This window comes from Callorhinus ursinus, unplaced genomic scaffold, assembly GCF_003265705.2.
Source record: "Callorhinus ursinus isolate GAN/ISIS: 27379988/994484 unplaced genomic scaffold, GSC_fseal_2.0 scaffold29, whole genome shotgun sequence".
Taxonomy (NCBI): domain Eukaryota; kingdom Metazoa; phylum Chordata; class Mammalia; order Carnivora; family Otariidae; genus Callorhinus; species Callorhinus ursinus.
The window spans coordinates 7,787,926-7,812,990 of record NW_027397091.1 but is presented as its reverse complement, the minus strand read 5'-3'; the positions used below and the strand labels follow the sequence as shown (position 1 = coordinate 7,812,990).

At 51.9% G+C, this 25,065-nt stretch overlaps 1 protein-coding gene across 1 annotated transcript in view; it reads left to right on the top strand.

Moving 5' to 3' along the window:
* The first annotated feature begins 228 nt into the window (after positions 1-228).
* JAG1 (jagged canonical Notch ligand 1) overlaps positions 229-25,065 on the top strand; it is a 35,520-nt gene continuing 10,683 nt past the window's right edge. Inside the window, exons 1-11 of the mRNA XM_073878393.1 lie at positions 229-816; positions 1,247-1,552; positions 10,165-10,216; positions 15,530-15,784; positions 17,525-17,585; positions 21,394-21,524; positions 21,797-21,916; positions 22,362-22,475; positions 23,709-23,822; positions 24,433-24,546; positions 24,965-25,011. Of these exons, the coding sequence (XP_073734494.1) occupies positions 736-816; positions 1,247-1,552; positions 10,165-10,216; positions 15,530-15,784; positions 17,525-17,585; positions 21,394-21,524; positions 21,797-21,916; positions 22,362-22,475; positions 23,709-23,822; positions 24,433-24,546; positions 24,965-25,011 (1,395 nt within the window). The 5' untranslated portion in view covers positions 229-735. The remainder of the gene's footprint in view (positions 817-1,246; positions 1,553-10,164; positions 10,217-15,529; positions 15,785-17,524; positions 17,586-21,393; positions 21,525-21,796; positions 21,917-22,361; positions 22,476-23,708; positions 23,823-24,432; positions 24,547-24,964; positions 25,012-25,065) is intronic.

The window sequence follows — 25,065 nt, the reverse complement described above, 5'->3', positions numbered from 1 at the left end:
ACGCTACCCCCCTTCCCGCCTGGCCCAAAGCTCCCGAGGGCAGGGGTCCGCGCTGGGCCCTGGGACGTCTCGCTGTATCGCGAGTCCCTGAGCCCCCAGCCCCTTCCAAGTTCCTCCCAGTCCTCCCCCTCCCCATCAACCAGAGGGAAGGGGCGTGTCTTCGGGCGACACGCCTCCTCATGAATATTAATAAGCGCGCATGCGCCTGCCGGGCGCGCTGGGTAGAGGTGGCCAGCCCGGGCCGCTGCTCCCAGACGGGCTCTCCGAGTCCCTCTCCGAGAGCCGGGCGGGCACGCGTCATTGTGTTACCTGCAGCCGGCCCGCGAGCTGGGCTCGTTTTTTTTTTTTTTTTCCTCCCCTCCCTCTCTTCTTTTTAAGCAGCTGATCTGAAAGGGAATATAAAGGCTGCGCATAATCATAATAATAAAAGAAGGGGAGCGCGAGAGAAGGAAAGAAAGCCGGGAGGTGGAAGAGGAGGGGGAGCGCCTCAAAGAAGCGATCAGAATAATAAAAGGAGGCCGGGCCCTTTGCCTTCTGGAACGCGCCGCTCTTGAAAGGGCTTTTGAAAAGTGGTGTTGTTTTCCAGTCGTGCATGCTCCAATCGGCGGAGTATATTAGAGCCGGGACGCGGCGGCCGCAAGGGCAGCGGCGACGGCAGCACCGGCCGGAGCACCAGCGCGAGCAGCAGCAGCGGCGGCGGCGGCGTCCCGAGTGTCCGCGGCGCGCGGCGCAGCGATGCGGTCCCCACGGACGCGCGGCCGGCTCGGGCGCCCCCTGAGCCTCCTGCTTGCTCTGCTCTGCGCCCTGAGAGCCAAGGTAGGAGACCGCCGGGCCTCCCCCCCGGCCCGCCCTCTCCTTTCCCTCTCAGCTCCCTGGACGCCTGCGGTTGAGCGCCTGGAGCGGGCTCGGGAGCCCTTGGGCGCCCGGCTCCCCGGCCGGGTCCTGCGCCCGAGAGGCTGCCCCTGGGCTTGGGAAGCCCCGAACCTCCTAAATGTACCCTCCAGGTGGGGCAGGGGGCTGCGTTCCCTCCGCTGTTCACCCCGGGGGCAGTCGTCGGATTTCTCCTGCGCTCGTGCATTTTATGCCCGGGAAATCACGTTGAGTCTTTGCACTCGGTTTTGCAAAATTATTTTCACTTGGCGCTGAGGGCTCGTCGGGGCGGGCGGGGAGGGAGTCGTTGCTTCCACCCTCGAAGAAAACAACTTTCCCCTGCGCTGACCTCCCTCCCTCCCTCCCTCGCCGGCAGGTGTGCGGGGCCTCCGGCCAGTTCGAGTTGGAGATCCTGTCTATGCAGAACGTGAACGGGGAGCTGCAGAACGGGAACTGCTGCGGCGGCGTCCGGAACCCGGGGGACCGCAAGTGCTCCCACGACGAGTGTGACACGTACTTCAAAGTGTGCCTCAAGGAGTACCAGTCCCGCGTCACGGCCGGGGGGCCCTGCAGCTTCGGCTCGGGATCCACTCCTGTCATCGGGGGCAACACCTTCAATCTCAAGGCCAGTCGTGGCAACGAACGCAACCGCATCGTGCTGCCTTTCAGTTTCGCCTGGCCGGTGAGTGAGCGGCGCGGTGAGGGGAGCCCGCCGAGGTCCGCACCCGCGCCTGCCGAGCCCCGCTCTCTCTTGCGAGAGGGATTTAAAGGGCCTTGGCTTGAAACTCCGCGCTAACTGGAAAAGTCTTGCGGGGTGGGGTGTTAAGCAGCCGAGACTCTGTAGTTAGATCTCAGCAGGCCCCGTCTTAGAGGCTTTTTGCTAAGCGCTCAAAAGTGGGGAGCCCCTAGGGGTTTGTGGGGCAAAGCTCCCAGGAAGGCCGGTTTAAACTTGCAATTTGAAGGCCCTTGAGTGACCCCCCCCCCCAATCCCCGAGCTGGGAGTTCTTATAGACGATCTTTGCTTAACCGATTAAACCTGATGCGCCGTGGAAAGCGACGCGGCGCAGTTTTGGCCTTCGAACGCGGTCCAAATCGGCACCCTCCCCTTTCTCGTGAGCGGCCTGGAGGGCGGGTGTGTCCTTCCTGGAGGGTGTGGGGGGGCCTGTTTCCCGCTGCTCTCCGGGAGACTTTGGGGCGTGCGGGGACGCGCTCCGGGCTGGATGGGAGGGCGCGGGGGCGGCGGCCGCTTGGTGTGTGTGTGTGTGGGGGGTGTCTCTGGGCTATTGCTGGAGTTGGGAGCCTGAGAGCTTCAGAGCCTCCGCCCCCTGCCGGCCCCTTCCTGCCCTCGCCCCCGCGCGGTGTAGCCCTTGTGGCCTCACTTCCAGCGGTTCCCGGGCTGTGGAACCAGCTGTGTTTGCAAACTTCCCCGGGAAGGGCGGGGGTACGCCCTCGTCCGGCGGGCGCCCGGCCCCCGCTAGCCTCCGGGGGCGTGTCAAGGCCTGGAAGGGGCTGCCCACTAGAGGTGGCTGCTGAGTCCAAGTGCGTGGACCCCCGCCCCGGGTGCCGCTTGAGGCCCCGGGCCCCGCTGACCGACCCTGCAACGAGGCCCTTGCAACATCCCAAACTGGGTAGAAGGAAGATGAGCGTGATTGCAGAAGGGGAGGAAAGGGGAAAATGCTGGTGCCCTCTGCTCCGCTCCCGCTGTCCAGGAGGCGTGCGTGGCTCGTCGCCAGGACTGGGGCTTGGCCCAGCCCGTGCTGCGAGGGTGGGCGTTGAGGGGGGAGGGGGAAAGCTTGGTGCCCAGGGGAATACTCTCCGCCACGTGCTCTGATGGGGTGCACTCTGCTGCCTCCTATCCGCGGGCTGGGGCTGTGATTCGCATCGCCGGGAGGGGAGGAAGGAGGAGAGTGCCTGGGTGGGTGAGTGTGGGTGTGTGTGTGTGTGTGTGTGTGTGTGTGTGTGTGTATCTTGGGGTGGCTCTCAAGGCCCGCATTTACCGGAGCTGGCATTATAAAGTGCCCTCTGCCATGAGTGAGATAAGAGTTATCGGAAACATGCCATTAAAAGGAACTTATAAAAACCCGTGGTATGTAGAGTTCTTTGAGAATGGAGGGCTGCGTCTGTTGTGGGATTTCAGTTTTACAAAGAGTGTTTATCTTGTTTGTTAATCCCCTGCTAGGGAGAACTTTAAAGAGGCTGGCCACTTTTTAATCTGACTGTGCCCAAGTTAACTGTGAATACTGACCGCCCTTGAACTTGTGTTTGGAGTTTAGGGGGAAGGGGCCTGCAGGTGGTTCCACCCTCCTGAGGATCTGTCCGGAGCCCCTTGCTTTTCACAAGACCATAAAAGGAATCTTATTAGTGATGTGGAAAAGCTGCAGGCCTGGCTGAGGCTCACTTTGGAGAGTAAGGTCAGAGGACCGCTTGAATGAGAACAAGGGAGCATTGCTCCCTGGACTGGCTCTGGAAAAGTGACCTAGAAGGTATGTCTGTCCCCATTTGACATTGGAAGAGTCCTAGATGGGGAATGAGCAGAAGCGGTGTGTGGGGCAGAGTCGATTGATTTGCTGGTGCTCTTCTGTGGTTTCAGGGCCCACGGGTCACCAACCATGAAATAGACTCTCGGCTTTTCTAGAATAGGGAGACCGCTGGGGCTACACTGAGTGTGGTTCTTTTGAAGTTGGGCCAAATGCATGTATCACTTATAAATGAGTCTCCACCCTGCCCCCCTAAAAGGCCTGCTGTGAAATATAAGCCTTACTTCCCAAGAGAAAGTGGCGTTTAGGTGTATTGTTTTAGTTTATTTTCCCGAGTGTGGTTAGAGAAACACCACAGTCTGTAACTTTCAAGAATGATTCCAGGGTAAGTGTTAACCGAAGTGAAACACTTAGGTATTGAAGTACATAGAGCAGTTTCATTCAGTTTGGCAATTAAATATTAATAAGCATGTCTATTTAAGACTGACTTTCTTGAATAAGTAATAACTGAACTTGGTACAGAATTCAAGATGGAAAGACGATATGGGTTTTTTTTTTAATCAAACCACCTTGGACTTCAGCCACTTGCGCCCCAGACCCGTAGGCAGTCCCAGTTACCGTTCGCATGGGTCCTCCCAAATGTGCTGACCACGGAAGAGCTGTGGTCCAGGGTGTACGGTAGAAGGTCAGTTTAGAAGGTGGTGTAATTCATGTCTTTGTTGGGAATTACAAACTCAAACTGTTCATGTTCTAGAGAGGAAGAAGAGGAAATGAGCGGTCACATTTGAAATCTAGTCCACATTCCAGTGTCCACGTGGGGACCTCTGTAGAGGTGGGTCTGCCCATTGGATAGTATCTGGTTATGTTCCACTGGATGTCTGCTGCCCCAGCTCCAGGCTCGTGGTTCTCATTGGTGGCTTCTAATCCCCATACCAGTGCTGTGCTCACAGGGTTTTGACTTGAAGCAACTGGCCTGATTTATGACCCTCCAATCAGGGGGACCCAGTGATAAGAACATACATTGTGGAAGGTAATTGGGCTCAACAGGAAGTGATTTGGGAATAACCATTTATAAGTCATTGAAATGGTTAAATCGCACCTCCCAAAATTAGTGCTAAATCCCAGTAGTACTTGCTTATTAAAAATCCATTAGTGTACTTACCACTACCCAGCCCCTGAAGCTTTTTAGGAACTCCAGAACCCCAGTTCGCTGAATTGATGCATTGCAGGCCCTGCAGTAAAATGCATTTAGAGAAACTTGGGGGGAAGAAGTTGACGTATCTGGTCTCTTCTTGGCCTCCTATTTAAACGTCATTGACAGTCTTAAAAGGCTGCTGAGAACAACTGAATTTTTGAGGGAAATCCAGTGAAGTGTGTTTCTTGCATACCAGAGGGACGCCAGCTTTGGCCCCCTTCACGCTTAGGGCCTGATTGAACAACTGCCAGGGGTTTGGGTAAATCAGATGCTCCAAGGTTCATCACAGAATATAATTGACATGTCCTTGTCTTCCCTCTGCTGCGTTTCTGGGTCCCTGCACCTCTGTAGATGTGGTGTGGACACGTGGAGGGTGGAGGGATGGGGTTCTCATTTGAACTGGCTCCTTTCTGCAGCCAGTATCTACAACCCATGTGGCCACCATGCATGCAGACAAACAGCGCCCATGAGTGTAAGTGCTCAGAGCAAGGGATTGTTCTCATGTGGAGAAAACCTCTTCTCTGACACCTGTGTCAAATTAAAGTGATGAAATGACATGTCTGCATTGCAAAACTAGGCTGGGGGGGGGAGGGGGAACCTGTGCTCACTTTGTGCTAAGTGTCGGCAGAATGGCCGTTCCCCAAATGAAATCCCCATTCAAGGTACTCCGTTTCTAATTTTTTTTTCTCTTTCAGGTGTAAACTGCTCTGTGTTTTCTTCCTCCTTATTGTCTTGTTTCTTAGCAACTTATTCAAACCTCCAGTACTTGTATGAGTTTGCAACCCACCAACTCCACACCCATAATTCTACAGGGACTTCAAACGTGTGGGGAACAGTGAAGTTTTGGCATCAAGGCAGTTGGGGTGAGGAGGAGCAGCATCAGCCTCTTACAGGCGTGTCACTCCCCTGAAAACAAGCAATCTGAATACTGCCTAAAATCTTTATAGCAAAGAGCGGTAAGGGACCTTTTGGGTAAAAGGTGTGTGGGAAGTTTAGCATGGAGGAAAAATGTTCTTCATGAAGAAATGCAGCCAAGGCAATAAGGAGTCTTCATGTTCCTGATCTGAAAACGGATGCAAACAGAGGCCGTGGCTGAATTTACAGCCGCCACCAGCCCATTGTAAAGGGCCAGCACTTGGTTTCAATGTCCAGCTTTCCAGATTATGCATTCTTATATTGTAACTAATCTCTGGATGTGTATATAATTAGTGTATCACCCATAAAGGCAAATATTCCAGAGCAGCCCCCCTTGGTAAACTTCTCTAAGTGTGTTCCTTCTGATAGAAGGGACACTTGGCTCCAGCTTTTAAGTACACTTAAAAAATTAGAAAAAAGTACATTTAACCTACTTTTCAACTTTAGGAAGATCTGTTAGGATGCACGGGAAGTGATGATTCTTGCGGTTCCTGAAACGGTGGCAGAGGTGGGACAGAGTTCCACATTCAGAAATGCTCCACCTTTATCTTGGCTCGTGGCACTGAGTGGCTGTGTTGTGAGCTCCTTGCTGGTTTCTGACCACAGCAGGGACTGCCCTGCCCTGTGGCCCTTGTTTTCATGGTGCCCGCGACATTTGTCACTGGGGCAGTGCATGTGCAGGGAAGAAGTTCTGCAACGTGGCTCCCAGTGGTTAAAAGTGGTGGTACATAAATAGTTCAGAGTCCTCTACCAGCTCAGCCCAGTTTTTATGCACTTTTGGTAAATAAGTAGAAAGGCTTCTTGTTCAGGCTTGCTCTGTGTGAACCGGACGGTTGTGCTTGGCTGGCTTCTCGGTATTCTATCTATTAACCTCGCCACCCTTTTGTAACTGGTGCATTTAATTATCAGTGGGATGCTTTTCAAACAGGTAAGGGTAATGATGGGAAAGGCGGTGGGGGCATCTCATGGACAGCCTCCAATCTGGATATGAGCTGTGGGGCCCACTTGGTGAGTCTTTGAGGTGGGCTTTCATGAGAAAATCACCCTTTGTAACCAGATAGGACTCTATTGAAATGTCAAGCCCCGCAGACTAAATTGCTGTCTCCGGCTGAAGTCGTCTTAGCCTGGCCGCTGTGGGGCAGTTGTCCTCTCTTCAAGCCTCCCCCTGCCATGGCCGTGGGACCCGTGAATTGTTCGTGCGAGCGTGCGTGTGCCCACACATGCGATCTCCGAAGCCTTTATTTAATATGTCTGTGACTGGAATATTTTATACCGTGGCCACCCAGACGCAGGCAGGACAATAGTGTGGCCGAATTGACTGAAATGAGGATTACAGAGAATAATGCAGCCTTTCCAAAAAATACTGCTAATACAGGGCCCGCGACAGGAAGCGACAGTTGAGTCAGCAGAGCGCAGGGCCCCAGACCAACCCCGGGGCCGGCTGCCTGGCACAATGGCCCCCCCCGTGGGCACGTCAGGCATCCCCAGAGTGTGGGCTCCCCGGCCGCCCAGCGCAGGGCCTGGGGTTTTGGACGCTGCTCGCGTGCCGTTTGGATGGCGGTTTGTTTGTGTCCGTCAGCTTGGCAGGAATGGAAGCAGCCTCTTCTCAGGGCTTGGTTTGGCTGCCACTGTTGCCAGGAAAAGGAAGTTCCCAGCTGCCAACACAATTACCTTTGTTTCTTACATCCCCCTTCTTAATGTGGCAATTAAGTGCTTAGCCCTGTGCCCGGTGCCAAGGTAACCACTGCGGAGTCAGATGGGCGCAGGACACCACCCGCCGCAGCCCTGGGACGCCTGGGGAGTTGGAGGCCAGGCCCCTCCTCTAGGTAAAAGGCCACAGCAGTCCTCCCCGAAGGTCGTCCTGAGAGCTGGCCATTCCTCTTTTCTGCTCCCCGAGCACGAGGACCAGCCTCTGTGGCCAGATTGCCCTGGGCCTGGAGGTGTGGGAAGGGGGAGACGCAAACCCACACCCAAGTTCTGTTAGCTACCCCCTCCCTCCTGCTTTGCCCTCCCCGCCCCCCGCTATCGTTCTGGGGAGATTTATGAAAAAAGAAGAAAGCAAGGGGACTTTCCTAGTCTTACTTTTGTAGTGTAAGACCAAGAAAAATCCAGGTATTTGCTATTTCTGTTTCTTGCGGGTGGTATTTTTGTATGAACTTGTTAAGTTGGACACTTGCCCATCATCTGGCCTGGCACCCTCTTTCCAAGCCCTTGGGGGGGTGCCCAGGGGCTTGGCCTCTGCTGGGGGTCAGATTTGCAGTGACAGATCGGGGGTGACATGATCCTAGCAGATTGCATCCGGTTTTTAGCCTGGTACTGGCCTAAGATGATGACATAAAGTGCATGGTCTGGATTGCCCAAGTCTGGATGTATATTCTGGGATGTACAGAGGTCAAGCGTGGGCCTGGGAAAAATTAAAGTTCCTAGCAACAAATAATCATTACCAAATTATCTTGATTGTTGATCTATAGTGTGGGGATGGAGTGGGAAGTAAGAGGGCCTCCTAATAGGGGCGTTGGAGGGAATCCTATCTGCTGAAGGCTGGGTGGGAGGAATCCTCCTGCCCCGGGAGGTGAGGCCCAGAACCTTCGGCCCTTCTCAGAAACCAGGGAGAGCAAGACAGTCCAGAGCGTCTTATTTATTTTTGGCAAGGCCTTGGTGCCAGTGCTGGAGCCCCCAGCCCTCACCCCCCCCCCGTCCACCTCTGAGAAGGCAGTTCAAGGACCATCATGACACCTGGTGTCCCTGAGCTCTGGTGCCGCTCTGCGTGACTCTTTTCCCTCAAGGTTGGGCAGTGTTGGTCAGCACCTCCCGAGGTCTTCCCAGCTCCGGTGAGGAGGAGCCTGGGACACAGCTTGGTCTTCCAGGCTCTTGTGCAAGGACGGAAGGATGCCTCCTCCTTTGAGCCTGAGGCAAAGTTAATACTGTCATGCCAGCTCAGGCTTGGCACGCCTTTCCCTTCTGCGGGGTTTGTGGCAACGACATGTTGAGCACTTGTGCGAGTCTGTCGGAACTACGGGTATCAATGCATTTAATCAGAGGATTAATTACAACAATACGTGGAAGTAGAGAACATGAGTCTCGACGTGGCCAGCGACCGAAGGGCTTAATTATACAGAATCAGCCCCACATCTGGCCTCATTTGGACTTGGCTCTCCCCTCCAATCAATAGAGAAATGTAATTTCTTGCTGCTCTCAGGGAAGAGTCCTGTAATTTGTAGTTAGTCCCAGGAAACTTAGAGGCTGTAAATAAGGTGTAACTTTTACTAATAAAATATTAATGATGACAACAATGAATTTGGACCCAGGGCCACCAAACAGGAGAGGGCTGGGTATGTGCCCCGGCTTGCCTGGTTTTGCTTGCTTTTCTGAGCATTTTCCCACAGTTATCAGTGAACGAAATGGAATCCTGCTCTGCTTTGAGTATGAAACATATTTCGGCTGAATTCCAAGGCAGGGTCTATCACAAGATATTTTTATATTCAGAGACAACATGCTGTGTCTGTGTGAGCAGTAAGCTTGCCTAGAGTTATGAATGAAGCGCCTTTTTTTTTTTTCTTTTGCTCCACTTTCGCCTCCCCTTGTAGGTGCCTTCTCTTGGTAATGGTGTTTCTGGCGCAGGGTATTATTTGAGCGACGTGCTCAATGTGCTGTTTCCGATGCGCTGGTATCTGTCTGTGACAAGAGGAATACAGAGGAGGAAGGGCCTTTTTCCCCCACCCCCCTCCGATATCATTCTCCAGCGCCAAGATAGCAGGTTTATTTAAACCCTGGTGTTTTGTGAGACTGACCTCATTCTAAATTACAAATGAAGATTTGAGTAAAAGCGGGAATTTGCTAATGGCTTGGATGGGGGGGGGGTAGAATTCCGAGATAAGCCTAGAAGATAAAAGGTGCCTTCAGTATAATAGCTGGCATCCTGCCAGTGTCCAGGGAATTTGTTTAGTTAGTGGACTCTGATTATTCCTGGAATGTTAGATCTTATTGACAGATAAGTCCATCAATAGCTATAACCCATGGGTGTGCTGTTATTTCTCCCTTTTGTAATTTCGTCCCCAGAGTCTGCCCCCCAAGCACCCCAAGTTGGGTCGCTGCCTTTGTCTTAGTCTCTTTGCACCTACCTCTCCCCCCCTGCCCCCCCCCGCCCTGCTTCCTAGAGTCACCTGATACTTGTGGGAGCCGAGATGGTCTCGCACTGACAGGGCTTTCAAAGGGGTTCTGAAAAGGAAAAGGGGGCCTCCCTAGGGATTGCCCCACCAGGGCCTAAAGTGTAACCTTAGCAATACCCGGCCCTCCTCCCTGGATGCCCCCCCCCATACAAATACCTGGTTAGGTTAGCTTGAAGAAATTCTTTGTGGGTTTTTTCTTTTTTTTTTTTTTTCCTCATGTGGTAGCGTTAGGGGTCTGGAAAGTTTTGGAAAACTGTAGAGTGTTCACCTATAGGGAGGTGGTATTTCCTGATCATGACTTTGGGCTGCTTGCATAAGAGGACGATGACCGACCTGCAGTGGGCCCCCGCCAGGTGGAAGGAGCCAGCCTGGGGGTGGGTGCCAGGGAGGGGAGGGATCTCAGTTCCACGGCAAACAGAGTTTTCATTTTGACTTTACGGTTTTGTTTGGTGAGGTATGAGGGGAGGCCAAGCAAGTAGGACATTTGGGAGCTGATCCCTATTTCTGGATACTAAGCTGCTGTCGTTCTGTGTTGCAGAGGTCCTACACTTTGCTTGTGGAGGCGTGGGATTCCAGTAACGACACTCTCCGTAAGTATCACAGCAATGGGCTTTTCTCCAGGTGTGTCTTTCTGGAAGCGCAGTGCTTGGAGTATGGTAGTGTCGGAGCTGGATCTGTCTCCTGAGTGCTTCAGAGGACTTGGACCACTCCCTGCTGTCTGCACCAACCCCGTTCCTCTCCCCTCCCCTCCCCCCCAAGCCCAGGGCAAACTGCTCCATGGAGTCCTTTCTACAACCTCCCCTAGAATGTCCTCTTGGAATATTAAGTGGCTGGGACAGAGTCCCAGTTAACTGAGTTCCTGAATATGGGACCTAGATTATCTTTGGGATAGCAATCTTAATGGTTTTACAACTTTAAAACCTTGTAGGCTGCTAAAGGATCAAAGTAGTGACTTTTAAAAAGTCCATTTAAACTTTAAGTGAGTGTTTAATCTCTCATCAGTAAGATAAAGCCCGCAAAGGTGGAGCTGGGCTCTAAATCTAAAGACCGACCTTGAGTTTCACTTGGTGGGCAGGTGAGCTTCTAGCCGGTCAGTCGGGGTTTCTTTCCCACACCGGGCATGACCCACCTTTCATTGAAGTGGAATCCCAGAGCCTCACATGGCTGCCTCGGCCCCTTCTGAAAGAGGACTGTTTCAGGGCAGGTTGCTTTTCAGGGCTGTGAGGGGTGGCTTTTGGTGGGGAAGTCACAGAGGGTATGTCTGAACATGGCAGTAGCCTGGCTTACACGGGGTAGTCTTTGCTCTTTAAATGTGACTTAAAGACGATTTCCCTCACGTGTGGAGACTGTGCGCTTCCTTTTTGCTGGCAGGATCTGGAGGGTTGTCCTGGGAAAACTTGATTCATGCTGAAATCCCTTAGTCTGCGTAGGAGGAAGGGGTGATCCAACTCTTTGTCCTTGCCCTACCTTCTCTGAATGTCTCCTTCCTTTGGCTTCTCTACCTTACCCTTTCTTTGTTTTTGCTGCTGATAACATTTCCCCTTGTTTTCTCACCATGCCTTCTTTTTTTCAAGCAGATCTGAGAATGGCGAGTGCCCAGAGTGGGCCTAGTGAGGGCTTGGTACTTGTGAGGCAGGCTGCTTCAGGCTGAGTCTGACTCATTGGGGCCCCCCAGGGCCACGTAATTATTGCTGAGCCCGGGTGAGCCTGAGGCTGCAGGCCATTTGGGTCCCTCCTCTTGCTTCGACATCATCGAAGCCCAGATCTGTGGACTTCCTCTCTGAGGGGGATCCCCAGTCCGGCTGTGGTGTGGTGGGAGGGGAGGGGGGTAACCAGCGGTGGTTGTGGCCAATGCCAGTCAGGGTCACAGACACCTGTGTGTTCTCTCCTCCCTCCCCTGCTACAAACATTGGAGATTGTGTGAGCCTGGTGTCACTGTGACCTGGTTACAATGGTAACTAAGCATTGGGAAAATGGGGGGTAGGTATGGGGCGGAAATAGACTCATCAGGTACTCTGGTGCCAAAGTGGCTTCTCCTTCCCTTCCTGCTGAGATGTTAAGAGTCTGGTAGAGTGAACGTCCTTGAGATGGATCCTGGCTTGTGGCAAGAGCTGATTCAGGACACCTGTTAGGGCATGCGGGACACCTAGCCCCTGCAGGGCCCTTCCTGGGCCTTCCCTCACCCCACAGGTCAGGTAGCTGTGCCCCTGGGAAGCTGGTGCGTCTCCAGAGCTGCCTACGGCGGTCTGCATTTCAGGGTAGCCATGTTTTGGGGTTTGGGGGCATTTCCTTGCTGGGGAGGGGGCCACCAGGTCACTGGAAGGGCACAAGGAAGACTTGATGTAGGGAGAAGGAGTTTTCAGACCTCTACTCTTAAAGAGAGGAGTTGGCCCAAAGTCCTGGAATGCCCTACTGCACGTCACTAAAGCTCACTTAGTGAACCCCAAAGAGGAGTGGATAAGCCACTGGCTTATTCAGCCTCTCTTTTTACAGTGCTTCCAAAGGATTTTGAATTCACGTTCAGAACCGTATTTGGCATCTTCTCTCTCCAAACGAGATCCTGCCTAGGGCCCTTCATGGATGACTGGCAGCAGCATTTCCACCTAGTACCATGAGCCAGAAATCTGGAGGACACCCTGTTGTACCTCCCTTTCTTTGAGCATCCATATCGAATCCACCTCCAGGTTCTGAAAAATCTTCAGTGCCGCACTGGAGTCCTGCCACGTCCTGCCATGTCACCTGCCACTATGCTGGTCCAGGTCACCCTCTGCTGATGCCTGAGCTCCTATGGTGGTGGCCGAATTAGTCCATCCGTATCCACTCTGGCCCACTTCCACCGCGTTCTCTATCCTCCTGCCTCTCCATCCTCCATTCCAGGGCATTTTTTTTCTTTTTTAATGTAAATAGGATTGACCTACAGTGTCCTCTGTTAGTTTCTGGTGTACATCTTGATTCGATTTGGTGGTTAGCTTCACTAAGAGCCACTTGGCTGCTTCCTGTGGCTCTTGGGACAGCTCTTCGTGTGGCCCAAAAGGCCTTGCACAGCCGTCTTGTCTCCCTGCTAACTCTGTCCCATGTTGTCCTCTACCATATCCGGATTCTGGTCCTATGCCACCAGTCACCGTTCTGTCCTCCGATGCATCCTCTCATTCTGTCCTGCCGCAGGGCCCTTGCATATGCTGTTTGCACTGCCTGGAATGTTTTGCTTATTACTCTCTTTACCCTCTGTCCCTCCCATGGGACTGGTACTCCATGAGGGCAAAGGCCAAGGATGTGGAGCAACCCAGATGGAGTTGGCTGCTCTTTGGGGGCCGAACAAGTTGCCGAAATCCTGGCTTCTGCTTAGAGGCCGAGCCCTGAGTTTTAGGACGGAGAATTCCTTCTCACTTGGGCTCTGCAGAGAGAGGCTGGCCCAGAGGAAGCGCAGGTACTGTTTGTGTGTTAGAGTATTGTCTAAGGCTGGCCCTCCTGGCGTCCGTCCTCTGAGATCCTTTCTCTTCTGTTTCAGAGCTGCACTAGATAAGGGTACAAATATTTCGGTCTCCCCCAGTGCAAATGATTTCAGTTTATGGGACTGCTCTGGAGATACGTCAACACAAATAAGCTTACTCAGACCAGGTTTTCCTCCTAGCTTAGCCATCTTGACGATGTTCCCGTCCTAGGTTTGTGGGTTGGTGTGGCCCCGGGGTTGTGCTCTGACTTGCCTCATTACCTCCACCTTGGCCTGCGAGGCTGTGGTGGGGGCTTTGTGCTCCATCTTCACACAGTTGAAGATCACAGGAGGGTCTGCTAACAGCCTCTTTCAGTCATAAAGCTGGACTCCCAAGTGAACTATCCCCCTCCCCCCCCCCCCCCCCCCCGCCCCCGGTTGCACCTCTATGCCCCAAGCTGAGAGGAAGTGTGATTCAGGGGCAGCAGCTTGGAAGAAGCAGGCAGCAGACATCTCTATAACCCAGATGCCAGAGAGCATGTCGCACACCCCCAACTCCCTGCCTCTGGCCCTGCTGGGAGAAACCTGCCCCACAGCTGCAAAGTTAGCTCTCCTGATCTGTTAGCCACATGGAGGATTCCAGAATGATCGTTTGCATATTTTCTAGACCTGGGTGGAAAGCCTACGGAACTACTGAAAAAGACCCTTCAGCCTGTGCCTTTAGGACTGCCCCGGACTCTCGGCTGAGTTGTTTGTGGCTGCTACCTGCCCCAGAGATGCTGGAGGCCTTTGAGCCATGTGTTTAAATAATTCCTTTATTAAGGTCTCGTAATCACATGGTAATGGCTCGCTTCACTTTTTAATTGAACCGGCAGAGCAAACACACAGTTAACGGAGGGACATTTTTGTCATTCTTCGGCCTGTGTTTATTTGTAAAACTTCATGTTAGTGAAGCCTTATCTGCAAGTGGTTCTGTGTGTGCTGGGGTGTGAGTCTGCAGGTATGTGGGCTTGTTCAAGGCTTGTCCTGCCCACACAACAGTTAAAGCCAGAGGGTGAACACTAGGGCAAAGCTGGAAGTCGTGTGGAAGGAGCCCCTCAGCTCCTCCTCTCTGGTCACCTGTTGGCTTTGCATAACCTTGTAAATGAGCGCAGGCCTTGGGCCTAGAACAACAGGGGCGTGGGTGGGTAAGAACCACAGACGTTGCGAGTAGGTCCTAATACAGGGCTCTCCGAGGTGGCCTCGCGTCTGACAAGGTGGTGAAGGGTTGGTGCCAGCAGGTTTAAGAAAACAAAACCCCACATCAGGCTGCGGTGTGACTCCGTGCCTCGCTTCCTTTTTACGTCCCTCCCCTGGACTCCTGGCACCTGGTACCTGGCTGTTCTTTCAGACTAGATGATAAGTGACCTGGGGGCAGGACCACTCCTTGCTCCTCGTGAGAGCTGGCTGCCCGAGCTCTGGGCGTGTTCATTTCCAATAGGCGCCTTTTCAGGAGCATGACTTGGCTCAGAAAAACCCCCAAGCTACCTGTCTCTAAACTGGGGTGCGTCCCTTTCCCCCTCTGCCTTCTGGGCAAAGGTGAAAGGTGAGATGCTTCAAGTCCGTGGCACAAGGGCCAGTTGCTGACAAGGTGGCAAAGTTTATCATTTTTTAAAAATCTAACTCTACCCCTTGGCTTCTAGTGAAGAGTTTGGAAGGTAGACCAAGTCTTTCTAAATCAAGATCCGAGACTCTAAAAACCAGAAGGGCAGGCTTGCTAACCTTTACCTGGAATCAGGTGCTTTCTATAATATGTAAAGAGCTTTTGCAAATGCCCAGCAGTGCAATAGAACACTTGGCAAAGGAAAGAAACAGGTCACAGTTCGCAGGAACAGCTGCAGATGGCTTGGTAACCACGTGGAAGGGTGCTCACCATCCCTTAATTAAATGCTAATTAAAGTAAGAGCTACTTCTTTACCTATCAGGCAGAGATCAGAAAGTTGGATAATCTATACTGTGTTGGCATTGCTGTCGAGAAACCCAGTTTCCTGTGCAGGTGGAACAACAGGCTGATGGGGCTTCGTTCGCAGTAGTTCATGGTTGGCTGTGGACGGATGTGGATTGGGTGCACTTACGTTTCTAGAAGGTCTTTTACTGCTAGAACCACACACACGGGCTGATGGGTTCAAGGATGTTCGTTGTGGCTTGGCTGACCTGTAAAATGTCAAAACAACCTACATGCACCTTTGTCAGGAACTAGGTGTGAACGTATTTCACTGTATTCCTGGACAGGGAAATACTACGCACCCATTAACAAGGGTAAATAAATGTGGGGAGGGGGACAGACTTTGCACTTTTCTGCCCCTTTGAATACTGTTTGCATTTTGTACCACGTGCCTTTGTTTTCGTTATGTAAAATAGGCAAAATGGCCAGGGGAGAAGTCAGTGCAGTCAATGCTTTTCAATTTTTATTTATTTATTTTTTTGCCTCTAGAGCCTGACAGCATTATTGAGAAGGCTTCCCACTCGGGCATGATAAACCCCAGCAGGCAGTGGCAAACGCTGAAGCAGAACACAGGGGTTGCCCACTTTGAGTATCAGATCCGTGTCACCTGTGATGACTATTACTACGGCTTTGGCTGCAATAAGTTCTGCCGACCCCGAGATGACTTCTTTGGACACTATGCCTGCGATCTGAATGGCAACAAAACGTGCATGGAGGGCTGGATGGGCCCGGAGTGTAACAGAGGTGCGTGGGCCTGTGCTGGCTGGGTTATTACCAGCTCTGAGGGGCTGTCGCCGTTGGGGTCCAGTTCTGTCCCCACCCAGCCAAGTGGCTGTCTCAGGTGGGGGGAGGGAGAGATGTTTGGGCTGTTTTTCTAGGCCTGAGGCACAAAGATGCTGTTGGTGTCCCCCCAACCCACCCCCCGTGTTGGCTGCTAACAGCTCACAGCTGTTCCTTCTCTAGAGCGTTGGCCTTGGCCAAACAGCCACTCCATGCCTCTTTCAGTCATAAAGCTGGACTCCCATTCACAGACTGTGAATGACTGGATGGGGGTACAAAGGCCAGCCCCCCTCGCCACCTTCTTGCACTCCGTGCTACAGTTCACACTCCAGGGCTTCCCCTGGGATCAAGTGGAAGCCAGACTCCAGCTGAGACCCCCTGCTTGGCTCCTTCCCCTGCTCCATCTGCTGCCTTCAGCCCCCTTCTCCTATACCCAGATCCTGGTCTCGGGCTCTGCTTCTGAGGAACCTGACCCAAAACAGATGCCAAATGGGACAGGGTTAGCTCTGCTCCTGAACTTGTGATCCTGTAGGAAATGACACCCCTGAGCTCAGTGTGGCCTGTGGTGAGCTTTCACGGGGCATCTCGGGGGCCGTGGCATTGAAGGTGAAGGGCTGAGTGGTGAACCCGGGCTTTCAGACTCGTGGAGAGGTGGACCCATGACAGCAGTGTAAGCTTGCAGATGTGCTGTCCACTGTCCCAGCCCTTCTGGGATTCGGGGACTTCACTGCATAGTCACAGATGTTCACAGCATCATCTGTAGTTTGTACCTTTACAAAGCTTTTAATTCTTAGTAAATGGGTAGTTCTCGTTGACCAGAGTAGGCCCTCCAAACATGACTGTACTCTGCTTATTTCACCTAATTTGGTAAATTCCTTCAGGATGCACTCAAATTAAAAAGGGAGTTTTTGAATTGTGACTGAAGGGCAGGACAAAGAGGAATTTGCAGGTCTCCTGAGCTTTTCTTAAATCACTAGAGTTTTAAAAGGATGGCATTTCTGGGATCCAAATGAAAGAATTGGCAAACATACTTAAAGTAGTTGGTGTTCTAAAAATCAGAAACAATTACTTAAAAACCATGTTTAGTATTTTTTTACCATCTGTTCAAAAAAAAATTTTTTTTTTTTAAATGAAGCGGAATTGCTTTGTGAGGATACTTTGCAAAAGTACCACCCGATCTGGCCTCCGGATTTAGCCTGCCAAATAAAGTCAGCCCGCTTGGCTTTGTTAGTCCCATGGGATTTTTGAGCCATCAGGCGTTTTTAGGGGGTGGGGGTGTGGGGGTTAAGGAGGCTGGGACTCCTCTGAATGTGCCCCTCATGGGACAGAGCGGTTGAGATGAGGAAGGATCACAGCTTCTGTTCTTTTGGAGAGGGTGGGAATTGACAGGGAGCAGGGTAGCTATTGTTGAGAGAGACTGGATGAAGAACCCCCCCGCCCCTTCCATCGACTTGCCTGCATTTTGTCCCTGAGTAGTATCATGTTTTGAAGATCTGCTAGCATGGCCTTGAAGTTTAAAGCTGGATTTGCTGTTTGGGCACCTCCCATCTTCCTCTCCTTACAATGGACTTGTCATGAGATCTCTGAAAGTTGTGGATTTTGTAGGCTTAATGTGCTAGGCCATTCTCATGATGGTGGTGGTGCAAGAAACAGTGTGCTTGACTCATCTGTGTGTTTGTGTTTTGTTTTGTTTTGTTTTTACAGCTATTTGCCGACAGGGCTGTAGTCCCAAGCATGGGTCTTGCAAACTCCCAGGTGACTGCAGGTAAATGACTAAACTTTTTTTTTTTTAATTCTTTAATGCAAGAGGGGGACTGAATTTATTGTGAATATGCCTCTTTGGAGGACAAGAAAGCTTAAAAAAATCTAAATAGGCACATCCAAAGCTTATTAAATTATACCAGCTGTCTGGTGGAATGTGCGCACTTCTCTCTTGGAAGAGAAAAAACTCTTATGGGCATAGTCGGTGACATCATGTATTAACTGTTCTGTAAATTGATAACACGTTTTTGTAATCTTCCCCTTAAAGTGCTAATGGATGAGATGGAGGGATGTGGGTTTCTTTGAGTCTGTCTCCTCTCCCAACCTGGTTTTCCGTCTCCCAGCCCTCCCCCACTTTTCCCATCACTAGGGGACAGCGGAGCATTCTTTAGAATGGGATTAGTACAATCTCCTGGCCCCTTTGCAGGCGGGAGCCGGCCGGTGCTGAGAGGTTAATGGCTGCGCTGGAATCTTGTCAGTTGAGCCTGATGAATGTAGACTTTTGCTGCTGGCCTTTGAAGTCTGGTCTTTTATGGTCCCGGACAATGCAGAAGCCAGAGACCCACCCCGACTGCTTCATGATTACAGTTTTTGGAACCTTCTTGAAACGTACATTATGCCCATTTGGGAAAGGCTTGTTTCAGGAAACGGCGTTGGTGTCCATGGCATTCTGACACAGTCTCACACTTTACTCTCCCTCCTCCCAGATCTGAAGGATTAGCAGATCTAGTGTGACACTGAAAGGCTCCTTGGGGCTATCGCTTGTGCCCCAGAAGCCACCCTGGTTTGAGCCACAGGAGGCCTACAAAACCGTCTAAACCGGTGCATCTCAAACTCACATCACCTGGAGCTCTTAAGATGCAGAGCCTGAGTCCACAGGTCGGGGTGGGCCCGAGTCTCTGCATTGCTAACGAGCCCCCCGGTGACGCCACTCTTGCTGGTGAGACCATGCTTTGGGAATCGCTGCCCCAAACCTCAGTGCCCACGTCGGTAATTCCCCGATTTAACAGAGGAGCTGTCGAAATGCAGATTCTTGGGTGCCACCCCACACCCACTGAAACCCAGGCCAGGGTTTGGCCCAGGAATCTGCATTTTGGCGAGCCCACCAAAGAGTCGTGCTGCTCCTTGTATCTGGAGGACTGCTGCTTTACAGAGAATTCTCTGGGGTCTTTACTTTGTGTCTCCACCACCGCATCTGTTCCCCTCCTGTGCAGTGGGGGGCACTGAGCTCTGAGGCCTGACACTGAAGAACTAAGAACTAAGGCAGCTGGAAGTAAAATAAAACCAGGGTGACCTGGAATGGTCTCTTCCTCCACTTGAGAGAGAAGTTTATTTTCTGGAAGGCTGTGGGGGTTTGCCTACTAAGCCCCATTGGTGGCCACTGAGCGTCGTATTTGACAGCATTGCTGTCAAAGTTCGAGCAGGAATCCACCTACCTTCACCCTTCTTAATTAAGGGTGTTCTAGAGAATGTCAGATCGGCAGTATTATTAGCGACTCTGGGCCTGCTCCCCGCTCAGATGAATATCAGTGTTGGCCGACCGCGATTTCTGCTACTGTCATCAGAATGGGCAGGCCACTGCGCAGGGGAGGGCCCTCCCAGCCAGAACAGCAGGCTTTGTTTCCAGAATTTAGCCCTTTCTCTTTCGAAGTCTCCCCTCCCACTCCCTGCCCAGACACGCACCGGTGCCCTTATTTACTTAAGGTGCGATTTTCCCACACGTCATTTGCATAGTCTCCCAGCCCATCTTGTTCTGCCTACCTTGAAAGAAAATCAAAACAGAACCTCCTAGCCGAGGAAGTTCAGGTTGTGTCCTGCTCCAGAAATAGTTGAATGGCGAGTTACCTGTAAGTTGTCTTATGGATTATGTATTACAGAGGCAGGGTTTTTTTTTTTTTGTTTTTTTTTTTTTTTTTAAGATCCCACATGAGAAAACTTCACTGGTTTTGTTGTTCCCAAGTAGACTTAGATTCCTTCTCCTGGGTGCACATGCTTGCTTTATTGCAAGCCTGCCAATAATATCAAACTTAATGATGAATCATCGTATGAGGAAAGTCACTTCAAATTCTCATGAGAACCTTAATCATACATTATTAAACTGGGATAACTTTGTGGATGCCTCTTTTAGGGTCAGTATTTTTATTTGTTTTCTTTTGAAGTCATCCATGGCCTCTTGTGGTTTCTTCTTTATGCTTGGGGATCCAGCTCTCATTAATTAAGAGGTGAGGTTGGGTCCTCAGCTGCCTTTTCTTGCTTTTATTAGGCAAGTTGAAGAGGTGTAGCCATCCATAATTTGGAAGGGAATTAGAGAACACAGTAAGAATACTGCTATTTCCAAATCAGTTCCCTCTTAATAGCTTTCAAGCTAAGATAATCTTTTACTGAATGAAACCCCCTCCCCCAAGTCCCACTAACTTGGGTAGCCCCACTATTTAAAAAAAAATCTGGTAGAAAATTTTTTTTTCCTTACTGCTCTGAATGGTCATGGTCATTTAGGCTGCTGTTCTGTTTTACATAAAGCCGAACCCTCTGTCTGATTCAGTTTAAACCACGCATTCTGGGGGTTCTTTGAATTGGGGTGTGGATGGCTTGTTTGTGGAAGTTAGGAAGTGGTTAGTCAGTGTTCTCAGGGGTTAAGTTGACTCTTGGCCGTGGGTGATTAGCTATTAGCTGGATCCCTATAATTTTCCCAGGATAAGGATTTGCTAGCCTGCCTCTGGCTCCCTGGAAACGGAAAGCCTTCCCTTCTTGAGGGTGCTTGTTTTCCAGCATTACAGCTGAGTGGCTCGGGCTGGGGGAGGGTGCTGGTGGTTCTCACTGTGGCTTTTCCCAGGTCCTGTTCTAGAAATGCTCTGCCCATCCCTGTTCCAGGCTCACCCCCACCATCCCCGGGCTTTCTCCTGTTTGTCAAAGCTCGAGTTTTGAGAGGGCAGTTAGAGTTTCCCAGGGCTTGAAACTTGAGGGGAGGGTGGCAGAGGCTCTGCCCTCTCACCCACCCCAGGTGAAGGTTTATGTTTGTGTTTTTGTTTGGGGATCAGAGGCACCATTTGGCCTCAAAAGAATCCGATTAATGAGGCGCTTATAAAGGAACCTCGACTCTGTTCCCCGATACTAGATAAACCGAGTTGACCTTCCCCTGCCAAAGTGAGAAATAACTATAAAATGAATTAGCATAAGCAGCCCCGGTAGTGGGTCATAAATTATCTATGGGATTGGTTCCAAGTGCCGTGGCTTCCCTCACTCTCCTGCAGAAGTGGGTTCCGAGATCTTCACCGCCTCTTTGCCAGAGGAGGGTGCCCCCTTCCCCTCCCTCGTTTGATTCATCGGGAGGCGGCTTCCTGCCGCCCTGGGTGTCTTGTTGCATTTTTTTGAGCACTGGGGTCGTGACTTGCTGTTTAGACAAAGAGCCAGGCCGCCTTTGCGAAGACTGTCACATGGCTATTGTCACCCGAGAGTCCTTCCGTGGCCTCCGTAGCCGGCTGGGCCCTGAACTGATTTATTCCACGCCCCCACCCTCGCCCAGCCCTGTGAGCCTGAGAAGAGAGTGGCTTTGTGAGGGCAGCCCCCGCTGGCCTCTCCCCAGACAGCCCTGCTTTTGTCGCGAGTTGCCTGGGAGGGGACCTCGGCCCAACCACCGAAAATGTTTGTTTAGACGGAGCCCCCGCACAAACCTTGCAAGTCTGACTGTCCTGTCACCGAAAACGAAACAAGACCAGAAAGGCCTGAGCTCCTTAGCCTTGCATTTAAAGGGCACAGATCTCCCCGAATGTTGTAAGGACTAAAGGGGGGGGTGTGCTGTCTGTCCCCCCCAGGTGCCAGTATGGCTGGCAAGGCCTGTACTGTGACAAGTGCATCCCGCACCCTGGGTGCGTCCATGGCACCTGTAACGAGCCCTGGCAGTGCCTCTGTGAGACCAACTGGGGCGGCCAGCTCTGCGACAAAGGTACGCACCTCGGGGACTGGACCTTGGGGCAGGACAGGGGCTGTGGGAGACGCCTGAGACCTTAAGGGGTGGGGCGGCCGTAATTGGCTTTTTTCTTTTTATTTTTATTTGTAGATTCATTCTGAATCTGTTAAGAGTTTGCCTTTCACGCCGTGGTTTGGGATCTTTTTTTCTGGTTGGTGGGGGCGGGGTGGGGGCAGCGCTGGGAACACGGCAGCTCGGCAGCCTATACCATCCACTCTGAGCCACCGCTGTCCCGGGGTCTCTGGCAGATCTCAACTACTGTGGGACCCGCCAGCCCTGTCTCAATGGGGGAACCTGCAGCAACACGGGTCCCGACAAGTATCAGTGTTCCTGCCCTGAGGGCTACTCAGGATCCAACTGTGAAATCGGTAAGTGGTCCAGGCAGACCGAGAGCCCTTCGTTTAATTTTTGGGTATGCTCAGCTTAAAAAATAACACCCTTAAGAATTCGTAAAACGATGAAAATAGCCTCCAGAGTGAAGACTTGCCATCCCAGCAGTTCTGTGGGTCTTCGAGGCTTCCTTCAAGCAGCGCGAGGCTCTCCGGCGATGCTGCCTAGCGTGGGGGGTGGGGTGTTTGCCGCGCGGTGACCCGGGCTCGGCGATGCCCTGGAATGTGGCGGGAGACGCTCGGTGCGAAAGAGGCCTTCCTGTCTTCCCTAGACGCGGCAGGGTTATAGCACATGCTTGCTTTCATTTTATCGAAGCGAGCTTGAGCTGGTGGTGGCCCAGGCGTTGGGACTTGGCTGCGGGGAGAAGACATAGGTAGCCACAAGCGGGAGTCCCTTGCTGACTACCCTCCTGGTTTTTCGCAGCGGAGCACGCCTGCCTGTCTGACCCCTGCCACAACAGAGGCAGCTGCAGGGAGACCTCACTGGGATTTGAGTGTGAGTGTTCTCCCGGCTGGACGGGCCCCACGTGTTCCACAAGTAAGTCTGGGCTTTGGCCTGGGTCTTTTCCAGAGGATCACTGTGTCGAGTGTTGGGGTGGGGGCGGGGACCTGGGCCGGGTTCGGTGTCAGGTCTCCGTGATGGGTCTGTCTTGATGGGAAGGGTGTCGGGTGGGTCTGGCTTGGGCTTCCAGCCTTTACACTGGAAGTCTCCGGGTGCGCTCCCCCTACCGTGCTAAGTTAGTACGTGTGGTGGCTACTGGGAGAAGCTTCTCCGTGGGACACCCCCGTCCCTCTTGCGTGCTTTTTGTGTGCTCCCTGGAGCTCTGCCTCCGTGGAATCGAGTCCTAGTTCTTCTCCTGGCCGCCATGGAGACTCGGCTGCCCGCAGGGGAGGTGGTCACTCCTGAATTTGGTCAGGGGTGTAGGTGGCCCCGAAAGAGGGACCTAGGCTAGGGAGTTGTCATGGCTGCGAGGCCTGGCTGCACGTCAGAACCACCGGGGTGCTGGACAGTGCAGATGTGGGGTCCCCACAGGCTCCCTTCGGGATTGGGGAGTACACATTCTGTAACAAGCACCTGGGCTTCTGAGGTGCAGGCGGGCCTGGGGACCACTGTCGGCAGCACCCTGAGAGCAGCATGCCTGGTGAAGAATGTGGGTTCCGGGGTCGGGGCACCAGGGCTGGTACTGTCGCCCTGCCTGCCTCTTGGGGGACTGGTCTTTACCTCCCCGGGCCCTGTTTAGACGGGGCAGGAGCAATTGCCATCCCCTACGGTTGTGAAGAACCCACGAGCAGATTCACAGAGAGAGCCTGATCCTTTGTAAGTGGGCAGCAGATGAATGAAGAGGCCACTCTAGTCCCGTGCGGGGGTGGGGACCCCAGCTATGTAATTTGGGGAAAACTGTGAGCAAATGAGATGAAGTTTTCTACCAGTAAAGAAGACTTATTTTTCCTTACCTCTTTAGCTACTCCTGAGCCATGCGGAAACTTTTCTTTTAAAAAATAGAGTAGGCAGAGCAAGATGTCCCATGTTACCAGTGGGTCGATGCTCTGGGGATCCAGCTGGCTTTCCCTGCTGCTTAGGTCGGGGATTAAATGAACTGGGGCAGCGGAGGATTTAAAGCTAAAATCAGGCCTTATCGTCAGAGCAGTCACTTACAGCAGGTGTCTGGCCCTTAAGTGAAGGCCCCTCATGTGAGGGTTGGCATTAAATTATCTAATTGTCAAACGGACAGAGATTAAATTGCCAGCCCTTTTCCCTTTTGTCCAACAGACATTGATGACTGTTCTCCAAATAACTGTTCCCACGGGGGCACCTGCCAGGACTTGGTTAATGGATTCAAGTGCGTGTGCCCACCCCAGTGGACTGGCAAAACGTGCCAGTTAGGTAAGGAAATTCCTGCACCGAGGTTGGCTTTGATGATCCGAGCTGTTAGGGAAGATGAGCATGTGGCTAGTGGTGTGAGTTTGCACACCATCCTACTAAAAAGTAATTTATTGTCAAGAGTCCAGCGGGCCTGGGAGAGAGAACTCGAATACAAATGGCCTAGCTCTTTTAGGCCCTGTGGGAAAGTCGTGGGATTCCTTGAACCATGTCAATCGTCTGTCCGAGGAGTGTTCAGCTGGGTTCCAAACGGGGATGGTCTCATGAGGAATGAGCTGTCTGCATTCTTCCTGCCACATTTAAATCCCAGCAACTAGGCTGCACCGAGTTTCGCACAGCAATGCCTGGTGGCTTTCTGCTCTCCTGTTGGGGGCCAGTTGTTAACCAGCAGCCGGAAAGTTATCAATTAGCATTCCTTATTGGCTAGTGGCTAGGGAGAGGGATCAGCTGTTCAAAGTAGTGGGAACCTAGTATCTGTGATTTAGCTAGGTTATTAAAATGTCTCCTGGTTCAGAGAAACTATCGATAGGGTATTTTGTGGGGGGGGGGGGGGGATGTGTGGGAAGTGGGGGTAAATTTACATTTCTCACTGCCCCTCCACATTTTCTTTCAGATGCAAATGAATGCGAGGCCAAACCTTGCGTAAATGCCAAATCCTGTAAGAATCTGATTGCGAGCTACTACTGTGATTGCCTCCCGGGCTGGACGGGTCAGAATTGTGACATAAGTGAGTACCTTTGTTTCGATTTTGATTTTTGTGGAACTTGGGTATTGAAGGTTTTCTCAGCCCGTACTTCAGCTCCAGCTCGAAGACTTGAGTGGTAAAAGGAAAACCTCAGAGAGGCAGTGTTTTTGGAGAGGGAGTGATCGGTGCAGAAATGAAAACATGGCACTTTATCAGGCTCATTAGCCGGTAAAACAGCCATATACTGATAAGGTGGCTAAAACAATGTTGTGAAATTTCACTCGCTCAGTCTGGTGGGATGAGGGAGGGGTCCCACCCAGTGTAATAACCTTATGTCAGGGGAAGCACACAGGAAATCTGATTTGAGGCTTTTATCTGTCCTGAGTGGAGAACGCTTTTCAATTAAGCCCAATTTCAAGGTAAATTGCCTCTTTAATATGATGACTTGTTTATTTTTCAGATATTAATGACTGCCTTGGCCAGTGTCAGAATGACGCCTCCTGTCGGGTATGTAAATCTTCGCTTAAAATGAAAACCTTACTGATTGACATGAATCTGTGT